Below are 17592 nucleotides of genomic sequence, written 5' to 3' on the forward strand. Positions count from 1 at the left end.
ATCAGCCATGGCTTCAGCAGTGCCTCAGTTGACAGAAGAAGAGGAAGCCTCCCTTTCAGTCTTGCTCTCTCTGTTACACACCCGCACATATAGCATGCCAACAGAGACACTTAAGACACACACAAACACAACACACAGTGCTTGCGCGCTTGCACACACACACACACAAACATATCAGTGTTGTTGTGTAAGATATGGATCCCTTCCTCCTCTCTTCCCTCTGAGGGGCAGATCCCTGATTGTCAGGGTAGCAGAGTAAGCCTACTGGGGGAAGGTAAACTGCCCTGGGTCTTTGATGAGGACAGGCACAAAAACACAGCACAGCACGGGGCTTTGAAGATGAGCCTTTTCTTTACCCTCCTATTCTCGAACCTCTTACCTCTACAAATGACTCTCCATGGTCTGAGATACTGAAGATAAACATAAACGACTCCTGTGTGCAACCAGGTGTAGGAAGCACACGTGTCTTCCCGCACACACACAGAGGGCTTTAAAATGTTAGTGTCTCCCAGATGTAATATGATCTACCCAAAACAATCTTGGTGGAAACATTTCAAAGTAGGTCAACCACTAACTTCTGGATACAGATTTCCGCACACTAGGAGTGACTGCTCAACTCTAACCTCAGACACTGGATTCGATTTTGCCCGTTGATCTCTAGTCTGTATAATGACTATTTTATCATATGGAAGAATTTAAAATGCGTAAGGCATATGGTTCATACCTAGAGGGCTGGTCATCCAGTGGACCACCACAGCAGCCTGGCTGTCACAGGAGAGGTGGCTGAATGTCATATTGTTCACCCCATGGATGGCATGCTTCCCCAATGGACTCCAGTTCACAGAGCAGTCTGGCGGAGGAGAACAGAGGAGGAGATGACAAGAAAGAGGATATCAAAGTTAGAGTATGCTAATGACGGAGAGGAGAGGTGGTTGATAAAAAAAAAAGTCAAAACAACCTTAGTCACAATTACATTTGTTTACAGTGTTGAGTCCTAAAATTAGACTCCCTTCCTCTTCTACCACACAGAGAATCACCCCCAAATCACACCTTAAAGAGAAGAAAGAGGATAGATCACAGTGCGTGGTTAAGATGGGAAGCTCAGAACAGGGCTCCCCTGGATGAAGACTAATGGACAGGTGAGTGGGTGAGATTCTCTCTGAGCCAAGCCTGGGGACAAGAATGTGCAGCCATGTAAGGAGCTGTCCCCTCCTCTCCCATCTCTTTTGACTATGATCCCCATGTCCTCTCAGGTATAGGAAGAGGAGCAGTGGGCTGTGTCACACACACCCCCTGGCTCCGAGCTGCAGTCGATTGTGATGCTAAACCAGAGAGGGGCTTTTCAGAAAAGCTGTTCCCTCTGACAGTCATGGATAATAGCAGCTGACTGCTGGGGTGGTGGGTGGGTGGGTGGGGGGGAAAAAAAAAATCTGGATTTGTTACAGGAGAGAAAACGTTGACTTCGAGATATTAACTTCTTGTTGGTGGAGGGTCTGAGACCGAATTGGCAACTTGAGGTGGTAAAAGGTCAACTTTAGTATGGAATGGAAAGGGCAGGCAGTTTTCATGCAAGGCCATGTGAAATAGTGAACACATTGAGAGCGATAGCGAGAGAGAAAAAGAAAGGACTCACTGTCTGTTCGGAATGTGACCCCTCGCTTCCGACCATTCCCGTCAGAACTTGACTGGACCTGGAGCCCCTGCAAGAAAGAAAGATGGTGAAACCACAAGGACAACTGGCAGACAGTAATACACATCAATACAACCACCTCATGTTGCCGATGCTCAGACGGACAGTCTGCGGCCTCACAGGAATGCGAAGAAAATCAGCCTGAACAATAATCCATAGAATTACGTACTTAACATGAAATATTGGATCAGTACACAATAACCCAGCAGTTGGAATACTGTTGTATTGCCAGCCAAACTGAAAGTAAGAGGGGCAATTCCACGGTAACAGAATTACGGCGAGGTCTCTAGATTTTTCACTTTAAAATGTACTCCAAAGAAAAACTTCAGGTCACTTGAGTGACCCCAGTTCTCTTAAATTATGAGTGAGTCATCTTACAGCGGGATTCACCAGAATCTCCTAAATAGCTTGAAGAACCAAAATCATACACGTCTGTCGGAGACAGGTCGAGTGGCGAATGAGGAAGCCCCTACCTTCATACTAAAAGAGCTATTCGCCTGCCCTTTGATCAATCGAGCAAACCAAACGTCCTCACACTCTTGCAAGTAGGGGAACGTGGTGAGATGTCTCCCTCATAATAATCAGAGAATCGGGGTTATGCAAGGAACCTTAAGTTCTCTTTCAATTTTGTGTTTCAACATCTCACGGTGGGATATATGGCCAACTCTCGGATCGCACACGAGCTCGAAGCCAGGTAGTTCCAGCGTATCAACCCTCAGCGGCTCGACACGGAGGACCGTAGGCTCCAACAAAAGGTGCAGTGACGTCTAGTCGGTAGAACCTCGAAAGTAACAGGGGATGCCCAACAAGACGGATCGCAAATACCCTGTAAGGAGATGACCTTGAACAGAGCCATACCCCTTGTGGAGTGAGCCCATAGGCCCAGCGGAGGCAGTAAGACCTTGCCATTATAGGGCCAATATATTAGCTTTCACAATGCAATGTGACAATTGTTGACGAGAAAGGGAGGTGCCCGGGCCAAAGAGTTGGACACACTTGTGCAAAGCTCTCATCCTATCCAAGTATATGCGCAATGAGCGTACTGGACATAGAAAAGGCGGCAGGGTGGAACGCCACAAGCGCCAAGGCGAGACGATTGTAATTGCTGCTAACCTTACGCATAAAGGCGGGGTTGGGCAAATATGTAACCTTGGAAAAGCCCTGGGCAAACTGTAGGCACGAATGGTGAACTAACCGTGCTCATTCACTCACTTTGTGGATGTAAGGATGACCAGCAGAGCGTCTTAAAAACCAGATTTAACCTCTCACGGGTCAGGCCCAAAGGGCCATGGTTTCCAGGTGAGGTTGTATTTTTTTATTTTTTTAAATAAATAAATAGCTCTGTTCACTTGGGTCAGCAGAGACCTCTAACAGGAGTTGCCAAGGCTCACCGTATAGCAGGAGAATCTCTGCTATCCAGAGCTTGCCTTGCCATCGATGGGCTACCAAGATGAGAGATAAGCCTTCTTCCCTCACTCTGGCCAGAGTGGGAAGTACGAGGCTGAGGAAAAGCCTTGAAGTAAAATCCTCGGCCAAGGGTGTGCTAGAGCGTCCACCCCCAGTGGTGCATCTCCCGCTAGCGCAAAGAACAACGAGCAGTGCATGTTTTGTTGAGACGCAAAGAGATCCGTTTCACCACTTAGGGAAGGAGTCTCCAGTCCGCTTGATGGGGATTCCCTCAATAAGGGAATAAGTCTGCTCCTATGTTCAGTATGCACAAAACATGAGTCGCATGTAGAGACAGTAGGTGTGCTCTGCTCAACAGAATAATCCTGACGGATAGTCTGTAAGCACAGGAAGTGAGTGCTACCCTGGCTGTTGATGTACGCCACTACAGTCGTATTGTCCATTCTGATCAAGACGTGATTTTTTCATTGAAAGAAGCACCGTCAGCAATTCAAGGTCATTTATGTGAGCAATATGGAGATGAGGCCCATACGCTGTTTTTTTGCATTTCCCTGATGACCTGCGCCCCAGCCCGTGAGTGACGCATCTGTCGTCACCACTACCCCTAAGGGAATGCCAGGAACGAAGATCGAGGGACTTTTCCAGTGACTAAGAGTTGAAAGACATGCGGAAGTCACCCCTCTGGTGATTGAAAGTGACGCCTTATACACAAATGTTGGGCAAAACACCCAACGCTGGTGAATGATGGCTGACAAGAGGTAAGTTTGATAGTTTTCCAGTAGAGAAACTAGCTAACCAACTAGCTAGATAATCAACTATGGATTTCAATATTGAAATTGAAGTAGCTATTTGTTCTGTTATTAAAAGCAGGCTATTGATAAGGGCAAGCGAGGTTAATGTTAGCCATCTAGCCATGTGGTTTAACCAAAGCCAAGGTGGTTTCGTTTTCTATACAACTCTGGTTTAACTAAGAGCATTGCACCTAAGTCGAGGAGCTTAGTAGAGGAGGAGGATTTGCATGACTGGTTGGCAGAAGAGAGGTAGGTTGAGAACAGACAGGGAAGAGGTCAGTGACTGAGAAGGGGGAGCCAACAGACGTCAGGCTTGGAATCAAATGATAGCGGTTTACAATGTTGTCTAACCGCATACAATTTTAAGTTGTTCTCTGCTCAGCTGACAGAGACAAGAGTCCATTCTGTTCCAAGTAGAGTACTTTGGCCTTCCTCTATACACAGCACTCACAGCACAGACTTCCTGTAGGTAACCAGGTCATCCACCAATCATCCCGTAACTTAATCATTAGTGATACTGAGTGTTCCTCCAATTTCTTTGATGCTGTATGAAGACATTGTGCACAGGACATTTGTCACGTAGAGAGGATGACCAGCTTCTGTCTATTGGTTAGAAAGATGCTTCTATACTGTATGGTGGGACATTGTGTCTGTAAAAATGTATAATAACCATCATATCGAAGTAAACTTGGGAGTCATGTGATGAAAAGTGCGGTCCTCCCATTTACGACTCTGGAAACCATGCAGTTCATTAGGCTACAGATTATTTATTTAAATAAAAAATAAATTATTTCACTGGATGGTGAACATGCTCAGTATGAGTTTGATGCTCCTTTCGAATAAATGTCAAAGGTCTTATTCTGGTGACATGATGATCGATGATTTGATGCCGTTTGACAAATACAAATATTATCCATAATATTATCCATAATTATCCATAATAATCTCATCATAACCGACCCGCAGTGCCTACCCCACACAGGCAACAGTTTGTAACAAAACTATCGTTCAAGTTGACAATGATGGCTTCTACCTCATTGCCCTGAGAGGACTCCAGGTTTTGGACCATTGAATCACCAAGTCTTCTTATGCCTTGCATACACTACTTAACACATACTGTATCGCTCAACCTTCCTCAAACTCCAGTGCCGGACATTTGTTTACCTTTCTACCTATGTCTAAGGATTTTAAAATTGAGAATTCAACTCCATACTAAACCTAATTCCATATCCTGTATTGTTGTGCACTCCTGATGATGCCCCGCTGTAAGAACCTGGAGATATTCACTGGTTCTGAGGGAGGTGACATGGACATGAAACAGTGCCAGGGACACACCTTCCAGCACTTCCGCTGTCTGGACAGCAGCCAGGGTGTGGTCAAGACATCTCCTGCAACTTCATCTTCAGTGTGCAGGCTCTGCTGCACCTGGGGGTAAAAAGGTATGGCAACACACTCCCAACAGTCATGTATGCTTAAACATACTTCTATGCTCATTTGTGTTTCTGGGGGCGAAATATATATATTTTTTTAATGTAAAGAATTATTTTTGTATATATATATATTTTATAAGGCAGTAGGGATGTTCTCTGTTGATAAATCTGTGAATTGGACCATTTTCAAGTCCTGCAAAGCATTCTAAATGTAACGAGTACTTTTTGGGTGTCAATGACAATGTATGGAGTAAAAAGTGCATTATTTTGTTAAGGAATGTAGTGCAGTAAAAGTAGTTAAAAATAAATAGTAAAGTACAAATACCCCCAAAAATTACTTTAGTTCTTCAAAGTATTTTTACACCACTGCTGTTACTACAATTTAAAAAAGGTAAAAACTCAAAAGAATTGTACAAAATAAGGAAAACGCAATGTAAACTAGACCCTACAGTTGGGGGATGGGGATCGGCTGCCTGGCTGTATAACTGGCTGACTGTATAGTAGGGCCGGGAAGATTACAGTATCGCAATATTTTTCCAGTGCAAAAATTCTAACAAAGTGGACCAAACTCTGGTTCTTTAAAAACCTGCTGTATGTAAAGTATTGTGTATTATAGCTTGTGAAAATAAATACATGACTCTGGATGACAACATGATGTATGTTTCAAACATTAGGTCTGTTTTCCTAAATAAGTTAAATTCACTTCGTGTTTTGTTTCCTTGCCATGCTACTAGTCCTGACCCTACTGTATAGCTGACTGACAGTCTGGATAGCTGGCTGGCACTGGCAGTATATCAAAGATCTTATCTATCCTGCCATTTTAGAAAAGGATGCCCTTATCGCTGAGACAGAATGCCACACAATTAACCCCAACTAGGGAAATAGATTTATACAAAGCCTGGGAAACAATAACAGACCATTCAGACTAGAGGTCGACTGATTAATCGGAATGGCCGATTAATTAGGGCCGATTTCAAGTTTTCATAACAATCGGAAATCGGTATTTTTGGGAGGAGATTTGACGATTACATTTTTTTTTTAATGTATATACACCTTTATTTAACTAGGCAAGTCAGTTAAATAACTGTTCAGGGGCAGAACAACATATTTTCACCTTCTCAGCTCGGGGGATCCAGTCTTGCAACCTTACAGTTAACTAATCCAACGCAATAACGACCTGCCTCTCTCTCGTTGCACTCCACAAGGAGACTGCCTGTTACGCGAATGCAGTAAGCCAAGGTAAGTTGCTAGCTAGCATTAAACTTCTTATAAAAAACAATCATAATCACTAGTTAACTACACATGGTTTATGTTATTACTAGATATTATCTAGCGTGTCCTGCATTGCATATAATCTGACTGAGCATACAAGTATCTAAGTATCTGACTGAGCGGTGGTAGGCAGAAGCAGGCGCATAAACTTTCATACAAACAGCACTTCCGTGCGTTTTGCCAGCAGCTCTTCGTTCAAGCCTATCAACTCCCGAGATGAGGCTGGTGTAACCAAAGTGAAATGGCTAGCTAGTTAGCGTGCGCTAATAGCGTTTCAAACGTCACTCACTCTGAGCCTTCTAGTAGTTGTTCCCCTTGCTCTGCATGGGTAACGCTGCTTCGATGGTGACTGTTGTCGTTGTGTTGCTGGTTCGAGCCCAGGGAGGAGCAAGGAGAGGGACGGAAGCTATACTGTTACACTGGCAATACTAAAGTGCCTATAAGAACATCCAATAGTCAAAGGTTAATGAAATACAAATGATATAGAGGGAAATAGTCCTATAATAACTACAACCTAAAACTTCTTACCTGGGAATATTGAAGACTCGTGTTAAAAGGAACCACCAGCTTTCATATGTTCTCATGTTCTGAGCAAGGAACTGAAACGTTAGCACATATTGCACTTTCTTCTCCAACACTTTGTTTTTGCATTATTTAAACCAAATTGAACATGTTTCATTATTTCTTTGAGGCTAAATTGATTATTATATTAAGTTAAAAGTGTTCATTCAGTATTGTTGTAATTGTCATGATTACAAATATATATATATATTTTTTAATATATATATTTTGAATATATATATTTTTTAAATTAAAAAAAATATATAATAATAATAAATATTTTAAAAAATTATAAAAAATACATTTTCTTTTTAAATAAGAAAATAAATAAAAAATAGCAAATAAATAAATAAAAAAAATATATATATTTTTAAATATAAAAAAAAAAAAAAAAGGCTGATTAATCGGCATCAGCTTTTTTGGTCCTCCAATAATCGGTATCGGCGTTGAAAAACAAAATCGGTCGACCTCTAATTCAGACCATAGTAAGCCTTGTTACTGTGAGGCCTATGGTAGTTAAATGGAATCAAGTAAATACATGTAATGGAGCAGAATTTGCATCAGTTCATTTATTTACTTATCAAATTTACAAAACCCTGAGTCCTACCTTCAGATCCCCATGTGGAACTTGAGTTTTTGCAAAAATGTTCCATTGACGTCAATGCATGATTTAAGCACGTCTTGAACTTGCCTGTTCCTCTCCTCCTCTCAGGATGTGTATGGAGGCACCCAACTAGTTCAAACCTTTCTCCCACCAACATACACACGCTCCCAATCAACACACACATGGTCCCATCAACATACACACAAACTCCCACCTCTCCCTGCCCCTACCCACAGATGTGGGCTCCCGAGTGGTGCAGCGATCTAAGGCACTGCATCTCAGTGCAAGAGGCGTCACTACAGTCCCTGGTTTGAATCCAGGCTGTATCACATCCGGCCGTGATTGGGAGTCCCATAGAGCGGTGCACAATTGGCCCAGCGTCGTCTGGGTTTGGCCGGTGTAGGCAGTCATTGTAAATAAGAATTTGTTCTCAACTGACTTGCCTAGTTAAATAAATTAAACATTTGTGTGTGTTTGGAGTGAAGCAGAAAGAGGGAGACCGGCTAGAGACTAGACCACCATGGCTGAACAGGAGAAGTCATTAACTGTGGTATCCACCTTCCACCACCATCCGTATCACTTCCATGTGTTCTTAACCCAACCATAACCTATTCATCAATAGATTCCCCAAAGGTCAATATGGAGAGGCTCCATCCTCTTAAACATGTTTTTCCACATTTCAACACTTTTCTTTCTCCCAGTCTCTCCATCCAACACTTTTGGCTAAAGACAGACCTCAGTCTTTTACGAGGAGCTGAAGATTACGATTTGAAGCAAATTATCCTTAATTATTCTAATTATTATTCAATATACTGTATATCCCAATAGAGAACTCAAGTACTGTGCGTGTCAGATACCGTGTGCGTTTTAACCCGTCACTTGTGGTCAGGATGTGCTAGAAAAGGGCCACTCCGCTGAGGAATTCTTCTGGAAGCGAGCTCTGCCTACTCTGGGCAGTAAGGTTGCTGACCAAGACACCTTCTCCTGGAGAGGAAACTTGAGTGGGGTGACCAATTTGAAGCCTTTATTTTTGGAATTTTTTGTTATTTTGTTAACGCCATATTTGAAGTATGGGTAGTTCTGTTCCGACCAATCTGAAGTGCATTATGCAACAGTACATAAGCCATGTAAAACCCTCAGGCTTGCAAGGCATTTGTTGAAGCGTGACCCTTCCATCGTGATGAATTTAACAATTGAACAAGCCCAAATCAAAACGAAAAGCTTCTTTCTTTTTTTTTTACGCGTGCGAACGAGCGTGTACACGCTGGAATTCGAATGCATGGTAGTAAATGAGAAAATAGACAGGCCGTGAGTGTTGATGAGTGTCAAATTTGAAAGTAAGTATACTCTCACGGCTATGCAACAGGAAAAAATATGAGGATAAATTGCCAGAAAATAGACTTTGTGCACTGTGACATCTGGAATTATGACATGTTTAGTTAAAGTGTCTATTTAGTGTTGATGATGATATTATTAATGCCAGTGCCAATAATATATATTTGAAGACAGTAACGTTATGCCTACCAGTGTTGAGTCGATCACAGGCATAGAGCCTAGGCAGGCTATGGGCTGGGAAACTAAAGGAACTCCAATTTCAAGAGAGAATACTGTTAGTAGAAAGAACGAGACTAGCTAAATTCTTTATATATTGTTTAGAGCAGACCGGTAGGGTGGCTCCTGTAGGACGTAAGGGGAGTCAAAAAGGAACACACAATAATTCACACTGACTACATAGCGAACATAACAAATACAACTGTTTATTATGGGTGCTGGTGAGAATTACATTGGCATACGCTACACAGTGTATGTGAATTGATGTTCTCTGCTCTCGCCTGCAAATTTTTACTTGGTTGACAGCGTATATCTGTGTGATTTGGGCTTCACTCCTCTGAATTCAATCTTCAGAGCAAAGACCTGACATTTTATTGTGAGTCAAATGAACGTTGCCATGGGCTTTTTCAGAGTTTTAAAAGGCACATTTTCGGAGGTAGCTACAAGGCTAACTACTAACTAACAAAATGTTTACTACCACAGAGAGGAAGGCGGTAGCTCCCTAATTTCTCATTTAGCAGGGGAATGAAGTGGTGCCTTGGGGTTTTACTTATGGGCTCCTGGGCCTGCCGTCCTGAGGTTTAACACCCTGCTCTCAGCAGGAGGCTGGAGGTCACACACAAACAGATGCAGCAACACACATGACAAACACACACAGTTGCATGCAATGAACCCTTGCCACCCGCCTCACCTGTATTCAATCAGCAGTCTAACAGCCCCCTGAACACAGCATCACACCTCTGATACAGGCCGAGAGGTAGGTGTGTGTGTCTACGACACCCTCCCTCTCCCCTCTCTACACATTGGCCATTTACAGCCCCCATATATAGGCCTTTGTTCCTGCGGCTAGATGATGTTGGTTTGGTCCTCCCTCGCTGCCTGCCTGGGGGATAGGGGGAGATGGGCACTCCCCAACCTCCTGCCAAATGTATGTCCATATTAGACATATATTTCTCTCAGATTACACAGATGAAGAATTCAAAAACAAACCCAATTTTGATAAACTCCCATATCTACTGGGTGAAATACCACAGTGTGCCATCACAGCAGCAAGATTTGTGACCTGTTACCACAAGAAAAAGGGCAACCAGTGAAGTACAAACACCATTGTGAATACAACCCATATTTACGTTTATTCCGGCGCCGACAGAGATGGCCGCTTCGCGTTCCTAGGAAACTATGCCGTTTTTTTTAACGTGTTATTTCTTACATTGGTATCCCAGGTCATCTTAGGTTTCATTACATACAGTCGAGAAGAACTACTGAATATAAGAGCAGCGTCAACTCACCATCAGTACGACCAAGAATATGACTTTCGCGAAGCGGATCCTGTGTTCAGCCTTTCACCCAGGACAACGGAATGGATCCCAGCCGGCGACCCAAAAAAACGACTTCGTAAAAGAGGGAAACGAAGCGGTCTTCTGGTCAGACTCCAGAGACGGGCACATCGCGCACCACTCCCTAGCATACTTCTCGCCAATGTCCAGTCTCTTGACAACAAGGTTAATGAAATCCGAGCAAGGGTAGCATTCCAGAGTGACATCAGAGACTAACGTTCTTTGCTTCACGGAAACATGGCTCACTCGAGAGACGCTATCGGAGTCGGTGCAGCCAACTGGTTTCTCCACGCATCGCGCCGACAGAAACAAACATCTTTCTGGTAAGAAGAGGGGTGGGTGGGCGTATGCTTTATGGTTAACGAGACGTGGTGTGGTCACAACAACATACAGGAACTCAAGTCCTTCTGTTCACCTGATTTAGAATTCCTCACAATCAAATGTCGACCGCATTATCTACCAAGGGAATTCTCTTCGATTATAATCACAGCCGTATATATTCCCCCCCCAAGCAGACACATCGATGGCTCTGAACAAACTTAATTTGACTCTTTGCAAACTGGAATCCACATATCCTGAGGCTGCATTCAATGCAGCTGGGGATTTTAACAAGGCTAATCTGAAAACAAGACTCCCTAAATTGTATCAGCATATCGATTGTGCAACCAGGGCTGGTAAAACCTTGGATTATTGCTATTCGAACTTCCGCAACGCATATAAGGCCCTCCCCCGCCCTCCTTTCGGAAAAGCTGACCACGACTCCATTTTGTTTCTCCCTGCCTACAGACAGAAACTAAAACAAGAAGCTCCCGCGCTGAGGTCTGTTCAACGCTGGTCCGACCAATCTGATTCCACGCTCCAAGACTGCTTCCATCACGTGGACTGGGATATGTTTCGTATTGCGTCAAACAACATTGACGAATACGCTGATTCGGTGTGCGAGTTCATTAGAACGTGCGTTGAAGATGTCGTTCCCATAGCAACGATTAAAAACATTCCCAAACCAGAAACCGTGGATTGATGGCAGCATTCGCGTGAAACTGAAAGCGCGAACCACTGCTTTTAAATCAGGGCAAGGTGACCGGAAACATGACCGAATACAAACAGTGTAGCTATTACCTCCGCAAGGCAATCAAACAAGCTTAGCGTCAGTATAGAGACAAAGTAGAATCGCAATTCAACGGCTCAGGCACAAGAGGTATGTGGCAGGGTCTACAGTCAATCACGGATTACAAAAAGAAAACCAGCCCAGTCACGGACCAGGATGTCTTGCTCCCAGGCAGACTAAATAACTTCTTGCTCCCAGGCAGACTAAATAACTTTTTTGCCCGCTTTGAGGACAATACAGTGCCACTGACACGGCCCGCAACCAAAACATGCGGACTCTCCTTCACTGCAGCCGAGGTGAGTAATACATTTAAACGTGATAACCCTCGCAAGGCTGCAGGCCCAGACGGCATCCCCAGCCGCACCCTCAGAGCATGCGCAGACCAGCTGGCTGGTGTGTTTACGGACATATTCAATCAATCCTTATCCCAGTGTGCTGTTCCCTCATGCTTCAAGAGGGCCACCATTGTTCCTGTTCCCAAGAAAGCTAAGGTAACTGAGCTAAACGACTACCGCCCCGTAGCACTCACTTCCGTGAAGTGCTTTGAGAGACTAGTCAAGGACCATATCACCTCCACCCTACCTGACACCCTAGACCCACTCCAATTTGCTTACCGCCCAAATAGGTCCACAGACGATGCAATCTCAACCACACTGCACACTGCCCTAACCCATCTGGACAAGAGGAATACCTATGTGAGAATGCTGTTCATCGAATACAGCTCAGCATTTAACATCATAGTACCCTCCAAACTCATCATCAAGCTCGAGACCCTGGGTCTGACGGGCTGCCCCCAGGTGGTGAGGGTAGGTAACAACATCTCCACCCTGCTGATCCTCAACACTGGGGGCCCACAAGGGTGTGTTATGAGCCCTCTCCTGTACTCCCTGTTCACCCACGCCTCCAACTCAATCAGCAAGTTTGCGGCGACACAACAGTGGTAGGCTCGATTACCAACAACGACGAGACGGCCTACAGGGAGGAGGCGAGGGCCCTCGGAGTGTGGTGTCAGGAAAATAACCTCACACTCAACGTCAACAAAACTAAAGAGATGATTGTGGACTTCTGGAAACAGCAGAGGGAACACCCCCCTATCCACATCGATGGGACAGTAGTGGAGAGGGTGGTAAGTTAAGTTCCTCGGCGTACACATCACAGACAAACTGAATTGGTCCACCCACACAGACAGCATCGTGAAGAAGGCACAGCAGCGCCTCTTCAACCTCAGGAGGCTGAAGAAATTTGGCTTGTCACCAAAAGCACTCAAACTTCTACAGATGCACAATCGAGAGCATCTTGTCGGGCTGTATCACCGCCTGGTACGGCAACTGCTCCGCCCACAACCGTAAGGCTCTCCAGAGGGTAGTGAGGTCTGCACAACGCATCACCAGGGGCAAACTACCTGCCCTCCAGGACACCTACACCACCCGATGTCACAGGAAGGCCATAAAGATCATCAAGGACAACAACCACCCGAGCCACTGCCTGTTCACCCCGCTATCATCCAGAAGGCGAGGTCAGTACAGGTGCATCAAAACTGGGACCGAGAGACTGAAAAACAGCTTCTATCTCAAGACCATCAGACTGTTAAACAGCCACCACTAACATTGAGTGCCTGCTGCCAACACACTGACTCAACTCCAGCCACTTTAATAATGGGAATTGATGTAAAATATATCACTAGCCACTTTAAACAATGCTACTTAATATAATGTTTACATACCCTACATTATTCATCTCATATGTATACGTATATACTGTACTCCATCATCTACTGCATCTTTATGTAATACATGTATCACTAGCCACTTTAAACTATGCCACTTTGTTTACATACTTATCTCATATGTATACTGTACTCAATACCATCTACTGTATCTTGCCTATGCCGCTCTGTACCATCACTCATTCATATATCTTTATGTACATATTCTTTATCCCTCTACACTTGTGTATAAGGTAGTAGCTTTGGAATTGTTAGTTAGATTACTCGTTGGTTATTACTGCATTGTTGGAACTAGAAGCACAAGCATTATCGCTACACTCGCATTGACATCTGCTAACCATGTGTATGTGACAAATACATTTGATTTGATTTGATTTATTTATTTTCCCTTTTGTACTTGCACATCAGTACAACACTGTGAATATGAAAGACATGAAATGTCTTTATTCTTTTGGAACTTTGTGAGTGTAATGGTCACTTCACTTGCTTTGGCAATGTTGACATATGTAACCCATGCCAATAAAGCCCTTGAATTGAATTGAGAGAGGGAGGGGAGACTCCAGGCACTCCTTACTTCCTTCTGATGTTCCCTCTCCTCTCCTTCTCTACCCCTGTGTGTCAAATGGCCTCAAGAGGCAACTGGCATCTTAAAACTTCAAATGAACAGCTCAGGGTGAGAGGGGGTGAGGTGGTGGTGTGGTGCAATTAACTGGCTGTATCCCATGTGGCAGACCAGCGGGGTCCCATGTTGTTGGCCGAGCGTGAGGTAGATGGAGGGGAGGGTCAGGCCCCGGTCACACTGCTCCCTGAATATTATAGGGCTGTAGAGGACACAGGGGGGCTGGGCCGGACCGGACTAATAACATACCATACTCTCTGGAGCTGGGAGGGGAGGAAAGGGGTTTAATTAGTTGTGGATCAACTGGTAATGCGGGCCCACAATTCCAACTAAAATCAATACAAATTTTAAATATAGATTTCGATTCATATAGTGCTTTTTCAACAGGTTGTCAACGTGCTTTAGAGGACTCCTAACTACTACGGAATGAGTTCCAAGATCAAAGAGAGACAAACCAGGAAGTTGTGGTTGAACACAATAGGAATAAAAGACAACGGCACTTATGCTACACCCAACCTGCACCACTATACAGACAACATGTGGGCAGCAGTAGCTTTGTAGCCAGGACAGTGTATGATCATAAGGAGTGCGCAAAATCTCAGTGGGGACTTGTCTGAATACAGCTCTGCAGCAGCAGGTAGACAGTAGGTGAGGGCTGCTATCTACGGGCCAGACTTGGGTTCAAATACTTTCACGTTTGTAATTAGCCTGTCTCCAGTTCTCAATCAAGCACAGCTAAAGTATTTGGAATGATTTCAAATACAATATGAACCCAGGTCTGCTATGGGCGTCCTCCTCTCTAGCTGCCGGAACCAGACTTATCAAAACCAGGTGTTCCTTCCTGCTCCTCTCTCCAGAATAACAATAATTATATCATCTGAGAGACAGCCGCTTCTCACGCACACACGCACGCCAGCCTTCTGCCCCGAGCCCAGCAAAACCCTTCAAGATGCTTGTTCGGTTAAGGAAACATGTGCATCTCTCACCCTGTTAGGATATCGTTAAACACAGGCCTCTATGCTAAATCCACTCACAAGGACAGATGTTTAGGTTGGTCAAAATTATAATGTAGTTAAAAGCAAAAAGAGAACATTATTTATATCGGTTGGTCACAGTTGTGCAAAGTGTTCAGAAGAGCCAAGAGGATTAAAGACAACTTATTTTTCTTTCCGGCTTAATATCCTCACAACACGTGTAATTAATTGAAGAGAACACAGCAGAACTGAGCAGATCCAGCATTATTACAGGTGGATATGGTTCCCTTTCAAAATCACCCATTAGCAGCTGAACATATGGAGACAACTCCACACAAACTGAGAAATCTGTAAAAAAAAAAAAAAAAAAAAAAAAAATTAAAGGCAACTATTTCTTTGATCTCCTGCCTATACTCTGCCCCCATCCATTTCTTCTCCTGAACATCAGAGACTTTTTGAAGAAACATGTCCACCATCATCTCTCATTTGGTAAATAGACTGCACGCCTCGTTGAGAGAAATCCCAAACACTGATTAATTTACACTTCAATTACAGCTTCACCCTTGGGAGGGAGGGAGAGATGAAGGGGAGGAGCAGTGGTGGAAAAAGTACACAATTGTCATTGAGTAAAAGTAAAAGATACCTTACTAGAAAATGACTAGTAAAAGTGAAAGTCACCCAGTAAAATACAACTTGAGTAGGTCTAAAAGTATTTTGTTTTAAATATCAAAAGTAAATGTAATTGCTAAACTATACTTAAGTATCAAAAGTAAATCATTTAAAATTCCTTATATTAAGCAAAACCGACAGCACCATTTTCTTATTATTTTTTTTTTACAGATAGCCAGAGGCACACTGAAACACTTACACATCATTTACAAATTAAGATTTTGTGTTTAGTGAGTCCGCCAGATCAGAGGAAGTAGGGATGACCAGGGATATTCTCTTGTTAAGTGTGTAAATTATAAAATGTTCCTGTCCTGCTGAACATTCATAATGTAAAGAATACTTTTGGGTGTCAGGGAAAATGTATGTAGTAAAAAGTACATTATTTTCTGTAGGAATGTAGTGGAGTAAAATGAAAAGTTGGGACAATAAACAGTAAAGTACAGATAAAATACTTTAGTACTTAGGTATTTTTACTTAATTACTTTACACCACTGGGGAGTAGGGAAAGGGGGGGAAAGAGGGAGGAGGCGAGGGAGAGGGTGGAGGGGGGCATAGGAGGGCAGGAAGAAGAGGTAGGGAGGAAAAGGGAGGGGGGCAACTAATCTTACTGCCTGGAGGGAAGGAAAGAAAGACTTGCTCTTAATTAAAACCAGTAACATTTGTTGGTTGTGTCTTGTAAACTACAAATCACCCCACTTTTGAAAAGGGACAGGCCAGACCTTGTTTGTGTGAGCAATATGTTAAATCAGAAATCAAATGGACAGCACAAATAGGAAATAAAAGAGAAAATTAAACCCATCTGAAGTAGGGGGAAAACAGCGCCACTGGCCGCCCCACCATCATTGTTTTTGGTGCAGAGTTTAGGAACTTCGAGCAGTATGACATTGCACACGCGATACAAGAGCACAATGTTGTCCAAGGGGTGGATTTTTTTTTTTTTTTTTTTTTTTTTAACTGTTCGCAGTACCTTCGTTGTTGATGCAATATCGCAAATGGACGTGGCCGTTTCACCATGTTTCAACCTTTTACTAAAAGTATGATATATTTTGGCTTAATGTCGGAAATCTGAAGTAGGAACTTTGCGGAAATACGTGTCAATGACGTGTACGTTTTTTGACTTACGTGTTAGTTATAGGGCTGGCTTTAGTTCATTTGGAACCACCTACGTACAAACATGTTAGCGCTAACACGTGTGGGCATTGTCACTAGTTACCACAGCATCAAAGTCAAATTGGCTATATAGTACAAATTCATGACCAAAAATGTGCTTTTTGACTGCTGGGAGATGTTGGATGGGCTGATGCTGGTGAAATGGTGGTGATACAGCAAGAGTTTACCTAGCTAGCTAGTAAGTAGCAGCTGCTCGCTAACTATACAAGTTTGGCTGGCGATATTGTCGCTTGCACAGTGCTCCTTGGGATGTTTAAAGCTTGGGAAATCTTTTTGTATCCAAATCCGGCTTTAAACTTCTTCACAACAGTATCTCGGACCTGTCTGGTGTGTTCCTTGTTCTTCATGATGCTCTCTGCGCTTTTAACGGACCTCTGAGACTATCACAGTGCAGGTGCATTTATACGGAGACTTGATTACACACAGGTGGATTGTATTTATCATCATTAGTCATTTAGGTCAACATTGGATCATTCAGAGATCCTCACTGAACTTCTGGAGAGAGTGTGCTGCACTGAAAGTAAAGGGGCTGAATAATTTTGCACGCCCAATTTTTCAGTTTTTGATTTGTTAAAAAAGTTTGAAATATCCAATAAATGTCGTTCCACTTCATGATTGTGTCCCACTTGTTGTTGATTCTTCACAAAAAAATACAGTTATATATCTTTATGTTTGAACCCTGA

At 43.4% G+C, this 17592-nt stretch overlaps 1 protein-coding gene across 2 annotated transcripts in view; it reads right to left on the reverse strand.

Moving 5' to 3' along the window:
• LOC109890815 (interleukin-17 receptor D) overlaps nucleotides 1–17592 on the reverse strand; it is a 51004-nt gene that overhangs the window by 14139 nt on the left and 19273 nt on the right. The window contains exons 2-4 of one of the 2 annotated variants that reach the window (XM_031824742.1): nucleotides 5224–5313; nucleotides 1634–1700; nucleotides 725–850 (exon numbers count right to left, since the gene is read on the reverse strand). In XM_031824742.1, the coding sequence (XP_031680602.1) occupies nucleotides 725–850; nucleotides 1634–1700; nucleotides 5224–5313 (283 nt within the window). The remainder of the gene's footprint in view (nucleotides 1–724; nucleotides 851–1633; nucleotides 1701–5223; nucleotides 5314–17592) is intronic. The other variant, XM_020482856.2, reaches the window with a different exon arrangement.

This window comes from Oncorhynchus kisutch, linkage group LG5 (genome assembly GCF_002021735.2).
Source record: "Oncorhynchus kisutch isolate 150728-3 linkage group LG5, Okis_V2, whole genome shotgun sequence".
NCBI classification, from domain to species: domain Eukaryota; kingdom Metazoa; phylum Chordata; class Actinopteri; order Salmoniformes; family Salmonidae; genus Oncorhynchus; species Oncorhynchus kisutch.